General features: G+C 40.5%; 1 protein-coding gene across 1 annotated transcript in view; it reads left to right on the plus strand.

Annotated features, from left to right (window-relative positions):
- RTN4RL2 (reticulon 4 receptor like 2) overlaps positions 1-22,189 on the plus strand; it is a 118,806-nt gene that overhangs the window by 39,730 nt on the left and 56,887 nt on the right. The window contains exon 2 of the mRNA XM_068255523.1: positions 6,924-7,420. Coding sequence (XP_068111624.1) covers positions 6,924-7,420 — 497 coding nt within the window. The remainder of the gene's footprint in view (positions 1-6,923; positions 7,421-22,189) is intronic.

A 22,189-nucleotide genomic window follows, 5' to 3' on the forward strand; every position in this document is an offset into this window, starting at 1 on the left:
CCTGGGGCGGGGATTTGCAAGAGCATGCGCATCTCTGCTTGGATGACGGAGCTTCGCTCCATCATCAGTCTTCCAGTGGTGATCGCTGCTAGGAGACTGTTAGACGACAAACCGCCATCTATTTACTCTGTACAGCGCTGCAATTTATGGCACTGGGGACAGCCATGTAAAGCCTATGACAGCTGATCGCGCTGATTGGCTGGTGGGGGAGGGAGGGTTTAAAAAAATAATTTAAAAAATAGGAACATTTATTACAAAAATAAAGAAATAAATATTCATTAAAAAAAAACATTGGAGGAGAAATCGCAGCCCATCAAAAGAAAGTTATGTTGGTGGGCTGGTAAGCTGGCTGGTGGCTTTGAAAAGTGCACATTTGAAGGTCATGCACTGCAAAACGGATAATAAATTGCTTTTGAGGAATACGGTATGTTTAACCATACCATGGCTAGGCTAGTGATATTCCTGCATACATAAATCTTCTACTAGCTAGATGTACTTAAACTTCTGATTAAGTTTCAGATCATGTAAAAGAACAAATGATTTGTTTGACCGTGAGTTTCTCTCCTTTTATGCCAATAGCAGCCAATAATGCAGAGGTATTCCTTGCAGCATGAGATGCTGCATTGTCAAGACTATTTTGTCATGGAAAATACAGATCTTCTTTTTGTACCCTGGAAGAAAGTCATCCATCAGAAACGCAACACATTTTTTTCAGTAGTGATGGCCTTGGTTTGCTTCTGCGGACAGTTCAATGGCGAAAATTTGCCATTTATATGAAGTTCGGGTTCACCCCATACTTTAACATGGAGCCATATTTTTACCCTTCACCTTTAAGTCAGGTGGACCAGGATAGCCAATTATGCATTTTTACCACATGGGTTACACCCACCCTCTAAAAGAAATATACCTGGCAGCCATTTTACAGTCTGCCTGGAGTCAGTGTAGAGAGAGCTCTGCTTGCTTATTGATTGACAGATAGATAGCCTGCTGACACTGCTCTGTGTTATCATGTGCTGTGTAGCTGCTTCAATAGGTGTTCTGCTCCTTGCACTTCCCCAACTAAGGACCCCAAAAGTCTTTTTAGGACTGATTCTAATGTTATATTTTGTTGTAGCTGTTTGTGGTGTGTAGCTTATATACACCACCTGTACTATTACAGCCTGTCACTGTGCTACAATAAAGTGATTGAGTGACTGCACTGTACTGTAAACTTTTTGTGTCACCTGTGACCTGACATTGTCACACAAAGGGTTTTATATCACTGTTGAGTTTGTAGTGCAGTGTTAGGCCCACACTGCGCAAGCAGCATATTTTGTGACAGCAGTGTACTTTACTTAACCATTTAAGCCGCCTGGATGTGATTGTCACATCCAGACGGCTGCTGTAGCGCTGCTACACGCTCCCGCACACGCCCGTGTTGCCCTCCATTAGCACGGAGATCAATAAATGGGAACATAGTTCCCATTCATGGATCTAAGTCCCCGGTAGAAAGACCATCGGCTTATTATTAGAAGCCGCCGTCTTTCTGATAAAAAAAAAGTTCCCCGTCCTCCTTATGCTTCCTGGAAGCGAGAGGACTAAAATAAAATGTTTTTGACTGTGGCCATCTTGTGGCCAAATAGTAAAACTACATCTACATACATTTTCAATGAAATAAACACACATTAGGGCCCTTTTCCACTAGCAATCGCAATCATAAATCACAAACGCCAGCGATTGCGATTTTTCATTAATTGGGTTATTCGATTGCGATTTGCGATTTTCATTTGCATTGCATTATCCCTCTTAAAATCGCTGCAGAAAGCAATTGCGATTTGCAATTTGCAAATCGAATCACTATAGTGGAAAATACTTCTCATGATTTCTATGATAAACTAGCAACCCTAGCGATTTAAAAATCACTAGCGATTTGCGATTTTGCGATTCAGCTGTGTAGTGGAAAAGGGCCCTTATTGCATTTGATATTAACTGTTTACCTTGCACACCAAAAATTTCCCAAATAAAATTTTTTATGAAAAAAAAATTAGTTACAATTAAAAAAAAAACCCCAAAACATAAATAGTTACCTAAGGGTTTGAACTTTTTTAGTATGCATGTGAAGAGTGTATATTACAATTTTTTTTTTGAAATATAAGCATGTAAATAGTGATGGATGCAAAACTGAAAAAATGCACCTTTATTTCCAAATAAAATATTGGCGCCATACATTGTGATAGGGACATAATTTAAATGGTGTAATAACCGGGACAAATGGGCAAGTAAAATACATAGGTTTTAATTATGGTATATGTATAGATCTGTGTAGCGCTTAACATAAAAGTTCACATAAAATCATTGAATAGTAGTCCAGGCCGGTGATATACAGTCCTAGGATAAACAACCAATCCACAAACAATCCACACAGGGTACTCTCACCGACTCAGGTGGTTGATTATGTTACAGATCAGCAAAAAAGGCACATCAGAAAGATCTTTGACCACTTGCATCCATTTGTATCTGGAACTCAGAAAACACAAAGGCACATCCAGCTTCTGAACAATGGTATAACTGTCTCATGCACCCTTACATGTGTATAAGTGTTCAACCCTGGCAGCCCCCCACCAGCAATCTCGTAAAACTGTCATACACTCACCAGATGGACGTGCTGATCATGTAGAAGACCAGCTCATAGCGCTTATCAAGTCCTTGATCGTCCGGACTCACAGAGCATGGACTCACAGAGCACGGACTCACAGAGCTTCCACACTAGTATCTCCCAGCTTCAACACACCAGAGTGCGGAAGCTCTGTGGGACGCTGAGATTTTTATAAACAATGCGCATTGTTTCTACCTAAATGTGAGTGCACTGATATGCTTTTAAACTTTTAAAATAAAGCAGTATTACGCTATGAGCGTTTGTTTTAAGTTTTTAAGGAGCTGCATATTTTAAGAGGAGTCCGGACGATCAAGGGCTTGATAAACGCTGTGAGCTGGTCTTCTGCATGATCAGCACGTCCATCTGGTGAGCGTATAACAGTTTTTCGAGATTGCTGGTGGAGGGCTGCCAGGGTTGAACACTTATACACGTGTGAGGGTGCATAAGACAGTAATACCATTGTTCAGAAGCTGGATTACGCTATGTGCCTTTATTTTTTCTGAGTTCCAGATACAAATGGATACAAGTGGTCAAAGATCTTTCTGATGTGCATTTTTTGCTGATCTGTAACATAATCAGCCACCTGAGTCGGTGAGAGTACCCTGTGTGGATTGTTTGCGGATTGGTTGTTTATCCTAGGACTGTATATCACCGACCTGGACTTCTATTCTATGATTTTATGTGAACTTTTATGTTGAGCGCTACATAGATCTATACATATACTATTTCAGGGAGGTTACCCCCCATTGTGTGGCGATCCATTTGTGCTCAATTTAATTCTGATTAGTTCCTTTTTTTCCCAGACAGAGGAGCGCTCATAACCACATTGTTGTTACAATTTTAATTACGGTAGCATGTATTATTTTAAAGCTATAATGGCCAAAAACTGAGAAATAATGATTTTTTTCTTAATATTCCTGTGAAAATGCATTTAGAAAAAAATAATTCTTAGCAAAATGTACCACCCAAAGAAAGCCTAATTGGTGGCGGAAAAAACAAGATATATTTATTTTATTTTATTTATTTATTGTGTTTATAAAGCGCCAACATATTACACAGCGCAGGACATTAGTTTAGGTTACAGACAATATTTAGGGGTGACATACAGCAAAATGACAATACAGGAAAACAAGAAAAACCAGATCACGCAGCACAGTAGAAGTACAAGGTAATGCTTAGTCAGTCACTGGATGGGAGCATGGAGATTAGGCAAGTTGAGTTCCCTCAAATGCATAGCATGGGTGCACAGTAATGCAGGTGTATGATCAGGTAGGACACAAAAGGAGGAGGACCCTGCCCAAAGGCTTACAATCTCGAGATTTAGAGGAATTCATTGTGATAATTAGTGATAAAGTTATTGGTGAATGAATGGGAGGTGAAAATTGCTCTGATGCATAAAGTGAAAAATACCTGCGGGCTGAAATGGATAAACAGACACTGAAGCGGAAAAAAAATTATGATATAATGATTTATGTGTAGTACAACTAAGAAATAAAATATTAGGAGCAGAAATATAAGTATAATATTGTTTCCAGTACAGGAAGAGTTAAAGGGGAACTGAAGAGAGAGGTATATGGAGGCTGCCAATGTTTATTTCCTTTTAAGCAATATCAGTTGCCTGGCAGCCCTGCTGATCCCCTGCCTCTAATACTCTAAGCCATAGCCCCTGAACAAGCATGCAGCAGATCAGGTGTTTCAGACTTTAAAGTCAGATTTGACAAGACTAGCTGCATGCTTGTTTCTGGTATTATTCAGATACTACTGCAGCGAAATAGACCAGCAGGGCTGCCAGGCAACTGGTATTGATTAAAAGGAAATAAATATGGCAGCCTCCATATACCTTTTACTTCAGTTTCCCTTTAAGAAACTCCAGTTCTTATCTATGCAAAAAAGCCATTGAGCTCCACGACTGCAGATAGTTCTGTCTTCTGAAGCTTGATATCTCAACTGTCAGTCATTGTATTGTTTCTACTTCTGCACAGGACAGGTCAAGTAGTTCACTGGACTGCTCTGTAATATCATTTAGAGTGCTAAGTAGTGTGTAAACTGCAAATATTAGAGAATGATGCAATGTTATAAAAAAACACTATATAACTGAAAATAAAAATATTTTCTTGCTTCTAATATTCTAGTAATTATCCGTACTACACAACCAATTCATTTTTTTCGCCTCAGTGTCTCTATAAGCAGTTAAATGCCAAATAATTAAGTCCTCTGCTTCAGTGGCTGAAAATAAACATTTTTAGGCAGGTAAACATAGCGGCCATTCTAAAGGACTTAAAATAATACATGTTGCCTGATTTTCCTGCTGATCCAGTGTCTCTATTACTTTTAGCCACAACCCCTCAACAAGCATGCAGATCAGGTGCTCTGACTGAAGTTAGACTGGATTAGCTGCATGCTTGTTTCAGGGTTGTGAATAAGCCACTACTGCAGCAAGTGATCAGCAGGACTGACAAGCAACTGGTATTGTTTAAAAGGAAACAACCATATCCCTCTCAGTTAAGGTTCCCTTTTCATTTGAAAAATCTAGAAAATGAAATTAGATTTTTTGTTTTTACACATGTAAAAAAGCCTTTGCATAAAATATTTATTTTTTGGGGGAACTTTTGAAATTGATCCCATACCATCTACCATACCGCTTCCCTGGTTTTTGGACAATTTTGATACCTATTTAAAAGAAATTGTGGCTGTAAATATGCTCTTAAAGTGGTCTGAAAGCCAGCATTTCTACTTTGCTCTAAAAGATTCCTCACAGCTTGAAAGCTACGATCCCAGAATTGTTTTTAGCAGAACATTACTGAAATGGTTAAACAAAAGCGCTTTGTCTTGCTATTCAGCTTCAATCCGCATCCAAACTGTAGATAACAGTATCTTTGTTTATATTCCAATCTTGTTACAATATGTGTAAACACAGTCTAATAAGTGAAAATGAACTCTCTGTACTTCAGACACACACACACACAGTTCAGAAAAGCTCATTAGAAGATGTTCATATATAATAAAATGCAGTTTGAATAACATGCAATGCCAGCTTTCAGGGTACGATAAACTACACTTTGGAAACTTGTAATTTGTAAACAGACAATATTACTTATGCACAAAAACAAATATGATAACTGTATGAGTAATAAAAAGTAGGAAAACACATTTTTTTTAATGTTATGTCGGAGTTTCAGACCACTTTAAGTTCACCTTCCATTAAAGTCAACTGGGGTCCTGAACAAATATTCGGTTTGCTGCTTTTTGCATAAAAGTTTGTAAACCATCCGCAAATATTCACTTTGCTATGTTCACTACTTTTTAGAGGTAATTTTCACACCTTTTCGGGACATTAAAGGGTCCGACCAGCCTTCTACCCATGATTCCAGCCCAAAACATGAATCCTCCTGGCTGATTACTTAGCCTTGTTGGGACAATGGTGCCTGCCCAACCAACCATCCACTACTCCAAGGTTACATGCCACTCATCTGTAAACAAGAAAATGAGTCTTCATGTAGTTGTGAGCCCACTGCAGCCATTTCTGCTTGTAAGCATTGCTTAGGAGTGCCTGAGTAGAAGGTTTATGCATAACTGCAATCCTCTGGATCAGCAGCTTGAAATACCTGTTTGGTACTTTAGCTGCATCTTAATCGGATGTATTTGTCTGGATGGCTGGTGTCTGACTTAATAAGAGCACTGTGCCTAAATTAACAGTTAGATCCATTTAACAACCAAAAATACATTCCAGACCAGGGAAGGCTGAACACTAAATTCTATCGCTATGCAGTGGGTCAAAAGCAGCACATTTCTCACAACATTAGTCAAATATTTTATATTAAATCTCAAAGTAGTGGACATACAAATTCCAAACAAATAGGCCCAAATATCATGGCACCCATTTTCAGTATTCTGAACAGGGAACACTGCACGCTTTGCTATAGATGTCCATGAGGAAAAAGAAGTGAGTAGTCATGCTTTGTCAGTCCTGTGACTGCTAGTTTGATAGTGAATGCTGTGATAAACCTTTTTCATTGCAATAATGCAAACTGTAACGAAAGAGGGTTAGAAGAGTGTGGTATGTTTTGACACCTGCATAAAGTTGCTCTTCATGTTCATTATTTTTCTTGAAAACAAGTAATGGAGTCTAGTCAGACTTAAACATTTTTGTGTGTAATGAATTGAAGCATACTGAATATAAAAATAATAAACTTGTCTTATTTGTTGCATCTCTCCAAACTTGCTTTTTTCTGAATTCATCTTTCTATCTTTCCATTATTTGTCTCAACCCCTCTAATTTTCATCCTAGGCTTTGTCCTGTATCTCCTTGTTTCAATCCTCCTCATTCCTCTCTCACACTCTTACCCATTTTCCCTCTCCCCTTGCCCTTCTCTATGCACTTGCTACCCATCACCTCCAACAGCAAGCTGCCAGTCCCACAACTTGTCCCGAGTTCCATCACATCTGCCTAACCAGGCACGGCGAGTCTTCCTGCAGAACAACCAGATATCAGAAATAGGCCCTGGACTATTCTCTCCGTTTTCTTCTGTCCTTTGGCTTTTCTCTAATCGGATCTCAGTCCTACGTCCTGGAACCTTTCAGGGCCTGGAGCATCTAGAGGAACTGGATCTTGGGAAGAATCCAAATTTACCACCACTCCAGCCAGATACCTTCAGTGGACTGAATTCTTTACTATCTTTACACCTGTATCAGTGTAACATTCACAGACTTCCAGCTGACTTGTTCCGAGGGCTCCACTCTCTGCGCTACCTCTACCTACAGCATAATCGCCTCACAGGACTACCGGTGAGCTAAACATTTTAACTACCTTGACTGCATTATAAAATGTGTTTATTCATTCTTAAAGAAAACCTGTACTGAAAAAAAAGTTCCCCTGGGGGTACTCACCTCAGTAAGGGGAAGCCTCTGGACCCTATCGAGGCTTCCCTCGTCCTCCTGTGTCCCACAGCGGTCTCGCTGCAACCCCCGGAACGCACAGGCGACAATTTGTCGCGCTGTGCAATATTTATCTTTTCTGGCTCCAGCGGGGGCACTGTTGCGGCTCTTCTGATGGAGATAGGCAGAAATAGCCGATCTCCGTCAGGTCCGCTCTACTGCGCAGGCGCAGGAGACTTGCGCCTGCGCAGTAGAGCAGCCCGACAGAGATCGGCTATTTTTCGCCTATCTCCGTGGGAAGAGCGGATACTGCGCCTGCGCTGGAGCCAAGAGGTAAATATTTAAATCGCCGCCACTCCGGGAGGATTTTCGCCGCCGCCGTGGGACCAAGGAGGACGGGGGAAGCCTCAATAGGATCAAGAGGCTTCCCCCACCCGAGGTAAGTACCCCCCAGGGGAGTTTTTTTCATTACATATTTTCTTTAAATTTAAAGTCAAACTGCAGGCACAATAAAAATAGAGGATTAGTGAACTTGAAACTAACAAAAAGTTCATGATAACTCTTAGCTAATATGCAGCTCTTAGAAGATCAAGGGCAACTTCCTAAGACTTGTTATAAGAACTACTGAGCTGCATAGGGGTGAAGGTGTTCAATTTTTTATGTTGTGTGAAAACAGCAGCTGGAGGTGCCCAAAAATATAAAACAATTAAAGCAAATCTGGATCGAAAATAAACTTATTAGATAATGAATTGTATGTGACGTACAGATAATGAATATAACATTAGTAGCAAAGAAAAGAATCTCCTGTTGTGTGGCTATCTATGCAAAAGAGCTCTTCTGAACTAGCAGACTAACTTGGTCCCTTTTTGTAAAGAGCTTAAACAGCCAAGAAACCGTGAGAGACAGCTTGAGATAAGGTTTTACTGCAGGGAAGTTCAAAGGGTAATAAGCACTGTTTTGTTTTTACAGATTAAAAGAGTGTGGTTTCTAAACGGCAACTGTAAAATTATTATGCATGCATTATGAATATAAATACATGAGACTCTTTACTAATTAACGTTCTATGTATTCATCCGTACTACATATACAATCCATTACAGTATTTCATAAGTTTGTTTTCAGTACGTATTTGCTTTAAAATGCATTTAAAAATGAAGGTAAGTGTGGCCTACCTTCATGAAGTCAACTCATCAAATATTTAAAGTAGTTCTGGGCCACTTTCTCAGGTCGATAAAGTGCCTTTAAAAAGTAAAAGGTGATACTCAGAACTCCCACTGTGTATTCAATAGAGATATACTGTATATTCCTACACAATTCATAATAAAAGAATCACATTTCTCATAAATATCTAAAAAGCCGGTATAAAGATGGTATAAAGATGTGTAAAAAAATAACATTTCATCATGAATGTATCTAAAAACAAATCTAAAAAGTAAATACAGGCAATTAACAAATTTCTCAATAATCCATAAACAATATATATGAACTGAAAAGTAGCAAACTCATGAAATAAGCCCAGTGTACTATTCTAAATACATATTTAACATAAATCACTCGATCAAATAGTCGACATTGCAGCTTGGTTAAAATTGCAACAGGGATAATGAAACTATTAAGAGGGGTTTTCCTTCAAATACCATTATCATAAATTATCCATTGCAGGCACCACTCCTGTGTTAGTTTGGTAAAAAAAAAAAGAGACATCTGTCCATCAAGTTCAACCAGAACCAGTGTTAGTGGCCAGCAAATCTCAAAGGATTCTTCGATGGTCTAAAACCAATTGGCAGACAGTAAACTGGAACAAGCTACTTACCGTATCAGCAAATAAGTGGAACGCTTTTGTGCGGCCACTTGTAACTTTGGCTTTTAAACAATATTGCCAGCTTGGCATCCAGATTGTGTGTGGCATCCGTCTGCGCCATGAATGACATCACCGCACTGGATGGCGTGGTAGGTTATCTTATCATATTCACTGCCATTAGCAGCACGTGGAGGTACACATTCCTTCAGTCAGCTATTTATAGTGGGCTGCGGGAGGTGGGCATTTTGCTGTGAGATTTTTAATATGGTTGCCATTTTGGGGGGCATACATTTAAAATGTAAATGTCCTGTATAAAAAAGGGGGCTATCTGAATACCCCCACTACCTTTTTATACAGGGCATCACTTGTTGTCCTCTTTAACCTTCTTGGCGGTAACCCCGAACGTAGTTCGGGGTAAGCCGCCGGAGGGTGCCGCTCAGGCCCTGCTGGGCCGATTTGTTTAATTTTTTTTTTGCTGGACGCAGCTAGCACTTTGCTAGCTGCGCCAGCACCCTGATCGCCGCCGCCGCGCGCCCGATCGCCGCTATACGGTGCGGCGCGCGGCCCCCCCCCCCCCAGACCCCGTGCGCTGCCTGGCCAATCAGTGCCAGGCAGCGCCGAGGGGTGGCCCGGGACTCCCAATGACGACCCGACGTCAGTGACGTCGGTGACGTCATTCCGCCCCGTCGCCATGGCGACGGGGGAAGCCCTCCAGGAAATCCCGTTCTTTGAACGGGATTTCCTGATCGGAGATCGCCGAAGGCGATCGAAGAGGGCGGGGGGATGCCGCTGAGCAGCGGCTATCATGTAGCGAGCCCTGGGCTCGCTACATGATATAGAAAAAAAAATTTAAAAAAAAAACTGCCGCGCTGCCTCCTGGCGTATTTTTTTATACCGCCAGGAGGGTTAATAACATACCTTTTAAGCTCACAAATGCACTCCATATTTACATTTCCAGCTACATATACAGTGGGATGCAAAAGTTTGGGCAACGTTCTTAAACATTATGATTTTCTTGTACAAATCGTTGGTTGTTACGATAAAAAATGTCAGTTAAATATATCATATAGGAGACACACACAGTGATATTTGAGAAGTGAAATGAAGTTTATTGGATTTACAGAAAGTGCGCAAAAATTGTTTTAACAAAATTAGGCAGGTGCATAAATTTGAGCACCACAAAAAAGAAATGAAATCAATATTTAGTAGATCCTCCTTTTGTAGAAATTACAGCCTCTAAACACTTCCTGTAGGTTCCAATGAGAGTCTGGATTCTTGTTGAAGGTATTTTGGACCATTCCTCTTTACAAAACATATCTGGTTCATTCAGGTTTGATGGCTTCCGAGCATGGACAGCTCTCTTTAACTCACACCACAGATTTTCAATTATATTCAAGTCTGGGGACTGAGGTGGTCATTCCAGAACATTGTACTTGTGCCTCTGCATGAATGCCTTAGTGGATTTTGAGAAGTGCTGAGTAATATGTCGGCGCTTTATAAATACAATAAATAAATAAATAAGTGTTTAGGGTGGTTGTCTTATTGAAAGATCCAGAAACGGTGCAGCTTCAGCTTTGTCACTGATTCCTGGACATTGGTCTCCAGAATCTGCTAATACTGAGTGGAATTCATGCGTCTCTCAACTTTGACAAGATTACCAGCCCCTGCACTGGCCACACAGACCCACAGCATGACGGAACCACCACCATATTTTACTGTAGGTAGCAGGTGTTTTTCTGGGAATGCTGCGTTTTTTCCTCTATGCATAACGCCCCTTGTTATGCCCAAATAACTCAATTTTAGTTTCATCAGTCCACAGCCCCTTATTTCAAAATGAAGCTGGATTGTCCATATGTGCTTTAGCATACCTCAAGCGGCTCTGTTTGGGCTGTGGGCGGAGAAAATGCTTCCTCTGCATCACTCTCGTATACAGCATCTCCTTGTGGAAAGTGCTCCAAATGGTTGAACGATGCACAGTGACTCCATCTGCAGCAAAATGATGTTGTAGGTCTTTGGTGCTGGTCTGTGGGTTGACTCTGACTGTTCTCATCATTCGTCATTTCCGTTTATCCGAGATTTTTCTTGGTCCGCCTTTTCAAGCCTTAACTTGAACTGAGCCTATGGTCTTCCATTTCCTCAGTATGTTCCTAACTGTAGAAACAGATAGCTGAAATCTCTGAAACAGCTTTCTTTATCCTTCCCCTAAACCATGATGGTGAACAATCTTTGTCTTCAGATCATTTGAGAGTTTTTTTTAGACCCCCATGTTGCTACTCTTCAGAGAAAATTAAGAGGAGGGAAACTTACAATTGACCCCCTTAAATACTCTTTCTTATAATTGGATTCACCTGTGTATGTAGATCAGGGGTCACTGAGCTTACCAAGCCAATTTGAGGTCCAGTAATTAGTTATAACGGTTTTGGAATCAATAAAATGGCAACAGTGCCCAAATGTATGCACCTGCCTAATTTTATTGAAACAATTATTGCACACTTTCTGTAAATCCAATAAACTTCATTTCACTTCTCAAATATCACTGTGTGTGTCTCCTATATGATATATTTAACTGACATTTTTTATCGTAACATCCAAGAATTCATACAGGAAAATCATGACGATTAACATGGTTGCCTAAACTTTCGCATCCCACTGTATGTTTAAGCCCACAAATTCCTTCCATATATACATGAATGTTAATGTACATTACTTTATAATTTTTTATCATTAACTTTGTCAGGCAATCATGTACAGCATGTCAGAATGCACAAACTCTGTCCCTGGATTACATCTGGGATTTTAGGGACAGTTCCTGTGGTTTTATCCCTAACAACATGGCCACCATCACAAAAAATACACTAAAATGGCCCCTGAGGAGGCCTAACAACCACCAAAGAAAATAGTGCCATATAAAAAGAAAGGCTTACATTTGTGTTTAGCTTTTAGCATTTCAAAGACTATGCAGCTCATGGGTTGCATACTAGTGGTAGGTGGGGGCCTGGAGACTAGCTGCACGCGCTGCCCCTGCTGCCACATTACTATTTGAAACTGCAGGTCTCCTTGTAGTACAGAGGAGTGTAATTTGGTTCTGCCCACGCTAGAACCGGTACTGCAAATTTGGACACATAACCATGTCTCTAAATTGGCTGACTGGCTTCACGTTGCAAACCAGATAAATAGCAGACCAGATGGTGAGTTAGCATTGCCTTTTCATGTGTTTTTGCATACAGAAAAAGGGCTCAAAACAAAAAGGCCACCTCCTAAAGGCCACAAAAAAGGCCGCCAGGAGGAACTTCTACCTGCCACTGACGTTGGCGAACCCAATGATGTAACCTATGGTGCCATCCTGGAATCAAAAATGATATTTAAAAGCCACCATACTGGACCAAACCAGCCCGCATGGTCCATGACATGGAGGGTACTCTGCAGGAGAGGGGCATAAATCTCTACCCTCTCCTGCAAAACCCCAGACCATGACAAGGGACTCATCCCCATGTACTTGAGGGGGTAGGGATTACGGATGAGCAGGAACACTTCTAACAGTACCACAAAATGTTGGCGAGCCAGTGTCATGAATTTCATTAAAGTCAAGGGGCTGATTTTAAACATTAATGCCAAAGCCTCTATACATGTTAGAACCACCAAATTTGTGAGGTATATGTAGGAGAACAGTGGCAACAAGGGGTGGAAGAAGTTCCAAATGACCTTGTGGTTTTCCGTATAATTGCAGTTAAAGTGACATCAGGCAAATAGGAATTTTGCGTGATTAACAGCTAACAGAAGGCATGGAGGCGGCATCTGAGATTGAGAAACAATGGCTCTACACGTCAACTCAGCCCATTGGCAGCAGTCTCTGCCATCAAAACAGAAGGAGACTGCATGATTTGCTGGACATCCTATGCTGGATGGCATCTGGATTAAATCCCACCCATAAAGGTGTCTAGAAGTAATGTGGTGACATTAGGCCCAAAAAGGGAGGACCTGATGTGGAACATAGGTCAGCAAGAGGTCAGCAAGAGCAGTGTGTGGCCTCTGGTCTGCTATCACCACGGAGACTGCAGTGCTAGCAGTGTAAGCTGTGTGGAGTGCATTGGCAATGCCACCCAGAAGTGTACATACAGGTTGCATCAACGAAGTACTGAAAGGTGGTGGCAGCAGCACCAGCAGAAGGAGAAGGCAGTGGGTCCTGAGATGAAGCGTGGACCGCAAGGCTAGCTGTCAGCATTAGCTAGATGGAGGGCAAAAATGTTAAAGTAACGGTGCCCATTAATGGTACAATTTTTTCATCGTATGCGATCTTTCGACACACTTTTTGCAATTGAATTGTACAGAAAAATGTGGCGTGTGCGATCGAATTATGCAGAGAAATGTGGCAGTGTGTGGCGGAAATCGATATATATATATAGTTATATAATATATATATATATATATATACATATATATATATATATATACATATATATATATATATATATATATATATATATATATATATATATATATATATATATATATATATATATATATATATATAGTTATATTATATAAAGAACTGAAAATAGTCATTTGTTGAATTTTCAGCATTAGGAGGTCGTATTTACTGAAATCAAAAGCTATTTCAATTAAAAAACATCTTATCAGGTCAAGTTACATATGAACAGAGGACCCCTTATTTGATAGTAGCTTTACAATTCTTGCATCCATTGAACTTGTAAATTTGTGGAGAGTTTCTGCTTGAATTTCTTTGCACGATGTCAGAATAGCCTCCCAGAGCTGCTGTTTGGATGTCAACTGCCTCCCACTCTCATAGATCTTTTGCTTGAGATTGCTCCAAAGGTTCTCAATAGGATTTAGTTCAGGGGAGGATGGGGGCCACACCATGAGTCTCTGTCCTTTTATGCCAGTAGCAGCCAATGATGCAAAGTTAATCCTTGCAGCATGAGATGGTACATTGTCATGCATTAAGATGATTTTATCACAGAAAATACGGTTCTTCTTTCTGTACCATGGAAGAAAGTGGTCAGTCCACATACTTTTTAGAGGTCATTTTCACACCTTCAGGGACTCTAAAGGGGCCAAACAGCTCTCTTCCCATGATTCCACCCCAAAACATTACTCCGCCACCTCTTTGCTGACATTGCAGCCTTGTTGGGATGTGGTGGCTGTTAACCAACCACCCACCACTCCATCCATCTGGATCATGAAGAGTTGCATGGCACGTATCAGTAAACAAGACTGCTTTTGAGCTTAGGTTAGGGGTGGTTGAATAGAAGGCTTATGCACAGAAATCCTCTGGAGAATCCTGCACTTGGATGTTTCTTGGGACTCCGGAGGCACCAGCAGCTTCAAATATGTGTTTGCTGGCTGCTTTGTAATAGCATTTCAGCAGCTGTTCCCTCAATCTGATGTATTTGTTTGGCAGAACCCTTCCTCATTTTGCTTCAGCCACAAATCTTTTAACAGTATGATTATTATGCTTACATTTTCGGAAATATAAAGGTTTTCATACCTTGTCCAAGGCATTCAACTACTTCACACATTTCGGCAGCAGAGACTTCATTTATCTTTCTCCAATTACTTGAAAACGGTGGTCTGCTTTTTTTCCCTTTAATCTGGCTCACCTGGCAAACTAGTTATCAGAGGTGTCCGAGATTCATTTCAGTGATCAAAAGAGCCCTGACACACAATGCCATCCATTAGTTAAATTGAAAACCAAAAAAATCTAATAATTGCAATACGTAAATAGAAGTTGCATAATAAATTGGAACAGATATATATATATATATATATATATATATATATATATATATATGTGTATATACACTGTTTATTATTATAAGTATACATTTCAAAATAAGTAATAAATAGTTGAAAAATTGTTTCAATATTTAAATTTTATATATATGTATATATATATATATATATATATATATATATATATATATATATATATCCAAAGCATTGTGTCTCTTCATCTATATATCTGTTATGGATATGTTTGTATACGCATGACCATTGTACTTTTATGGACTATAACTTATCTTAAAAGGTTTGTGGTATCGTATATGATTAGTAAACAAAAGATAGGGAACTCCATGTAATACAGTGTAAAAGGTATAGCTTGGATAAAAAAACAAAGTAACTCACTATAGCAATGTAGGAATACGGACCCACAAGCCGTATATGACACATTTTATAGCAAGGTATGTGCAAGGGTACAGTGCATCCGGAAAGTATTCACAGCGCATCAATTTTTACACATTTTGTTATGTTAAATCCTTATTCCAAAATGGATTGAAACAATTTTTCCTAAGAATTCTACACACAACACCCCATAATGACAACATGAAAAAAGTTTACTTGAGGTTTTGGGAAATTCACTGCCTTTGCCATGAAGCTCAAAATTGAGCTCAGGTGCATTCTGTTTCCCTTGATCATCCTTGAGATGTTTCTGCAGCTTAATTGGAGTGTACTTAAAGTAAATTCACTAGGGAACGCACGCTGAATCTTTATCTCCTCACGCCATGATGCCAGGAAGATAGCAAGGCATTCAACACATCCTTGTAAACAGGAATTCAGTAGTCATATCAGCATTTTACCTATCTCCATAAAACCAGGATTGCTCACTAATTATGAGCTTTCTCTTGGGTGAAAATGCAATAGCACCCATATAAATTTGAGTGAGCTGATGTAGAATGAACACTTGAATTGATCTTTTTCTCAATAACTTGAAGGGGTGATAACCATTTATATCATTTTCTACTTTGCTGTGAAAAATGATGCTCCTGAGGAAGTGAACGAAACGCGTCGAGAAAATTAAAGTTTCTTGGCAGGCATTGAAATAATAATATATGAATACGGACATTAATTGTCCCCATTATTGTATCCGATAGACCGTGTTAGGTCCAAACGGTAAAATAGGGACAATAATCCGTTAAAAAGCTACCCACAATAGGTTGACTTTGTTGTGATTGTAAAAGCGTGTAATTGGATATGTATACCATTTTTTTATAATTGTAGTGTATGTGTATTTTAAATATGTTGTAATAAAAATTGGTTTTATTGGCCTTTGAATTATTTGACTCAGTACTCACTGATTTACTCCTTGATTTGTGGATTGGATTACCCCAAAAATCACTGAAATTGCTATCAAGTTTAATATCTTGCTTGGGATATATGGAGTTATCCAATATATAAATGAAACTTTATGATTATCAACTGGTGTTTAACCCATGTGATCACTGATCAAAAACATTGGGTAATCTTGGTTCAAAAAATTCACTATATTGGACAGTTGACAGTTCATACCAGAGTACAAACCAAGCATGAGTCAACGGAATAGTCTGTACAGCTCCAAGACAAGATTGTCTTAAGGCATAAATCTGGGGTATGTTATGAAACAAATTCTGCTACTTTAAAGGTCCCAATGAGCACAGTGGTCTCCATCATCCTTAAGTGGAAGAAGTTAAAAACAACCAGGACTCTTCCTAGAGCTGACCAGCCATCTAAACTAAGCAATTTGGGGAGAAAGGGCGTTAGTCAGGGAAGTGACCAAGAACCTGATGGTTACTCTCTCAGAGCTCCAGAGGTCCTGTATGGTAGAGTGGCCAGATGGAAGCCACTTCTTAGTAAAAGGCACATGACAGCCCAACTGGAGTTTGCCAAAAGGCACCTGAAGGATTCTCAGACCATGAGAAACAAAATTCTCTGGTCTGATGAGACAAAGATTGAATTCTTTTTGTGAATGCCAGGCGTTATGTTTGGAAGAAAACAGGCTCTGCTCATCACCAGGCATAACTATGCAAATATCATCCCTACAGTGAAGCATGTTGGTAGCAGCATCATGTTGTGGGGACATTTTTCAGTAGCAATAACTGGAAGACTAGTCAGGATAAAGGGAAAGATGACTGCAGTAATATACAGAGATATCCTGGATGAAAAATCTGCTCCAGAGCACTCTTGAACTCAGACTGAGGCGGCTGTTCATCTTTTAGTAGGACAACAACCCTAAGAACACAGCCAAGATATCAAAGGAGTGGCTTCAGGACAACTTTGTAAATGTCCTTGAGTGGCCAGCTAGAACCCAGACTTTCCCATTGCACATCCCTGGAGAGATCTTAAAATGGCTGTGCAACGACGCTTCCCATCCAACCCGATAGAGCTTGAGAGTTTCTGCAAAGAGGAATGGGCAAAACTAGCCATGGATAGGTGTGCCAAACTTGTGGCATCAAATTCAAAAAGACTTGAAACTGTAATTACTGCTATTGGTGCATTGACAAAGTATTGAGCAAAGGCTGTAAATACTTATGTACATGTGATTCCTCCATTTTACAGTATTTTAATAAATGTGCCAAATCCTCAGGTAAACTTTTCACGCTGTCATTGTGGTGTGTAGAATTCTGAGGAAAGAAATGAATTCAATCCATTTTGGAATAAGGCAGTAACATTACAAAATGTGTAAAATGTGATGCGCTGTGAATACTTTCCGGATGCACTGAATTTTCCTTCAAATACAAGGTTACAGTCATAAGGATCAAAAATCCATTTTACAAGACAAATATTGCTAGTGTGTGCTAGGGAGAGTGTCGATGCAAGGGTGCATTGTGGACCAGCTCACACTGTACCCAAGCACACACGCTATATATGACACATACTGGCCCATATGCAATTAACTTTTTCTCCTGGGTTTTCTCCTAGGTGTTATTTTCAAACCTTGTCCAAAAAAAATGCCTTTTAAACCCTAAGCAAGCAAGAAAGTACTAAAAATAATTTTGATAGTACTTTTTATCCTACTTTTTAATACTTTTTCAATTGCAACAAGCTTACAAGGTATTGTAAATAGAAGATAAAAAATCTCCTAGGTGAAAACTCAGGAGAAAAAGTTAATTGCATATGGGCCACTGTATGTTAAAATTCACCAGCTTTATTCAACTTTGCTTTGTGTGTTTGCTTCTTAAACGTTTTAGCCACATGTTCTGCAAGAAAAAGGTCATTATTAGCATTTTAACCAAACAGCACAGCAAAATCATGCGATACAAATAAATACCTGTAGAAATATTATCAACATTCCCTAGTACAACCTTGATTCCCAAACTATTTAATAACAACCTCTGGAAAGACCATCAAAGAAGAACAAGACCGTATTGGCTTTCCTCATCTCTGTTGGGATTGGTGGGTACAGGTAAGGAGGTTCATACTCCATATCATGGCTGTTAGCCTGGAAGTGCGATTACCACTCATGGTCATTCTGCAAGAAAAATGACATTGTTAGCATTTTAACCAAAAACAGCATAGGAAAATCAGGCATGACAAATCAATATCTGCAGTAATAGTAATGTTTTCAACATGCCCTTGTACTATCTTCTACCTTGATGCCCAAACTCTTTCATACTAACCACCCTCTGGAAAGACCATCAAAGTAGTGCATCTCATCTTTGTCGGGATTGGTGTTTACAGGGGAGGAGGTTCATGCAGTATATCATAGTTGTTAGTCTGGAGGTGGAACTGGCAGTCATGGCCTAGGTACAGCAGAACCATTCAGTGGTCTCTGGTGACACAGAGAGCACCTCCAAGGATCTAGTTGGCTGTCTTCCTCCACTCAGTCCACTCCTTCCAGCCACTCCACACAGTAACAGCAGTGGTGCGCGATCAAGTACGTGCTCCACTGGGCCAACACCTGCGCATTACTACCTGACTCACGGAACAGGAAGTAGCTGTGGCAAGAGTTAATGGGGTGTGGAGGAGAAAGGGGGGGGAGGTGGTCATTATGAGGATTGCTTTCTATACAAGCCTGCTCCCCCAATTTTGAAAATATTTCTCAGCTCTGGAATCCTTTAATTGTTATTTATTGTTAGTATTTTTTATAGTAATAAGATATTCCATTTCCCACCTGAATCTTGTGAGTCAGAGAGCAAAATATATGGGGGCAGCGCTTGGACAGTTTGGGCCACCTGGCACTTGCCTCCTCTCTGCTATCCTGTCCGCCTTCCTGACTCACACTACCCTCCACGCATCCCCAAATTCCCATCCTCATTTGACCAGTGGCACTTGCTGCCCTTCCCAATGACATCATAAGCATTTGAGGTGTCAATATATGCTCATTTTGCTAACTGGTGCCAATGGTCTCGCGGGCAAGACCACAGCACCTTCATTGGGTCTATCACTGCACTTGATCAGTAGCAGTGACATCTGACAGGTCACTCCTACTGATCCAGTGCAGTGATTGGCTCAATAATGGTGCCATGGTCCCTCCTGCAAGACCGTCAGCTGTGTTAGTTAGCAAAAAGAGCAGTGGGCAGCTGTGATTGGTTGGTCTGGTGCCAGCACCTCCACCTAATTGGTCGCATGCCAAATCTTCCCCGTGACAGGCCATGGTGATCTCTCACTGTTGATAGGGTTTTTATTGGGGAATATATGATATGAGGGGGGTGTATATATATCTTACTAATATTATCAATGCGAACGTTTGGATGTTTGTTACTCAATCACACAACAATGGCTGAACGGATTTGAATGAAATTTGGCACACACATAGTACAGGTTCTTCTCATAAAGTTCATTGTTTTCTGTAATGTACTGATAAACATAAGACTTTCATATATTTTAGATTCATTACACACAACTGAAGTAGTTCAAGCCTTTTATTGTTTTAACCTTCTTAGCGGTAACCCCGAGCTGAGCTTGGGGTAAGCCGCAGAGGAGGATATCTCAGCCCCTGGTGGGCTGTTCGCCCCATTTAAAGTGCTGTATGCGCAGCTAGCACTTTGCTAGCCGCGTGTACAGCTTGATTGCCGCCGCCACGCGCCGATCGTCCGCATGCAGCGGAGACCCTCCCCGCCAGAGCCCTGCGCTGCCCGGACCAATGACTTACGGGCAGCGCTAAGGGCTGGATCAGAGGCGTCTGACGTCAGGACGTCGGCTAATGTCCATGACGTCATTCCGATCGTCGCCATGGCGACAGGAAAAGCAAAACGGGAACGCGTTATATACGCTTTCCCCTGTTTGCTATTGATGCCGGCGACGATTGCACTAGAGGGACACATGCGCCCTCTAATGTTGTTTCATGTAGCTACCACTCTGGTAGCTTTACATGAAACAAAAAAATAAAATAAAATAAATGTATTTCTGCCTATTTGGCAGAATTAATTAATCGCCAGGAGGGGTAATATTGATGATTTTGGCCTACAGCTCACGAAAATCCAAAATTCCTAACTCAAAAAATTAGCATATTTCATCCGACCAATAAAAGAAAAGTGTTTTTAAAACAAAAAAAGTCAACCTTCAGATAATTATGTTCAGTTATGCACTCAATACTTGGCCGGGAATCCTTTTGCAGAAATGACTGCTTCAATGCGGCGTGGCATGGAGGCAATCAGCCTGTGGCACTGCTCAGGTGTTATGGAGGCCCAGGATGCTTTGATAGCGGCCTTATGCTCATCCAGAGTGTTGGGTCTTGCGTCTCCCAACTTTCTCTTCACAATATCCCACAGATTCTCTATGGGGTTCAGGTAAGGAGAGTTGGCAGGCCAATTGAGTACAGTATTGAGTACCATGGTCAGTAAACCATTTACCAGTGGTTTTGGCACTGTGAGCAGGTGCCAGGTCGTGCTGAAAAATGAAATCTTCATCTCCATAAAGCTTTTCAGCAGATGGAAGCATGAAGTGCTCCAAAATCTCCTAATAGCTAGCTGCATTGACCCTGCCCTTGATAAAAAATCAGTGGACCAACACCAGCAGCTGACATGGCACCCCAGACCATCACTGCCTGTGGGTACTTGACACTGGACTTCAGGCATTTTGGCATTTCCCTCTCCCCAGTCTTCCTCCAGACTCTGGCACCTTGATTTCCGAATGACATGCAAAAGTTGCTTTCATCCGAAAAAAGTACTTTGGACCACTGAGCAACAGTCCAGTGCTGCTTCTCTGTAGCCCAGCTCAGGCGCTTCTGCCGCTGTTTCTGGTTCAAAAGTGGCTTGACCTGGGGAATGCGGCACCTGTAGCCCATTTCCTGCACACGCCTGTACACGGTGGCTCTGGATGTTTCTACTCCAGTCCAGACTCAGTCCACTGCTTCCGCAGGTCCCCCAAGGTCTGGAATCGGTCCTTCTCCACAATCTTCCTCAGGGTCTCTTCTCGTTGTGCAGCATTGTCTGCCACACTTTTTTCTTCCCACAGACTTCCCACTGAGGTGCCTTGATACAGCACTCTGGGAACAGCCTATTCATTCAGAAATGTTTTTCTGTGTCTTACCCTCTTGCTTGAGGGTGTCAATGATGGCCTTCTGGACAGCAGTCAGGTCGGCAGTCTTACCATTGCGGTTTTGAGTAATGAACCAGGCTGGGCGGTTTTAAAAGCCTCAGGAATCTTTTGCAGGTGTTTAGATTAATTAGTTGATTCAGATGATTAGGTTAATAGCTCGTTTAGAGAACCTTTTCATGATATGCTAATTTTTTGAGATAGGAATTTTGGGTTTTCATGAGCTGTATGCCAAAATCATCAATATTAAAACAATAAAAGGCTTGAACTACTTCAGTTGTGTGTAATGAATCTAAAATATATGAAAGTCTAATGTTTATCAATACATTACAGAAAATAATAAACTTCATCACAATATGCTAATTTTTGAGAAGGACCTGTTCATTGATAACTAATATATATATATATATATATATACATATACACAGTGGATTGCAAAAGTATTCAGCCCCCTTGACATTTTCCACAATTTGTCACATTACTGCCACAAACATGAATCAATTGGAATTCCACGTGAAAAACCAATACAAAGTGGTGTACACGTGAGAAGTGGAACGAAATTCATACATGATCCCAAACATTTTTTTAAAATAAATAACTGCGGGTGGGGTGTGCATAATTATTCA

This window comes from Hyperolius riggenbachi, chromosome 10, assembly GCF_040937935.1.
Source record: "Hyperolius riggenbachi isolate aHypRig1 chromosome 10, aHypRig1.pri, whole genome shotgun sequence".
Lineage (NCBI taxonomy): Eukaryota > Metazoa > Chordata > Amphibia > Anura > Hyperoliidae > Hyperolius > Hyperolius riggenbachi.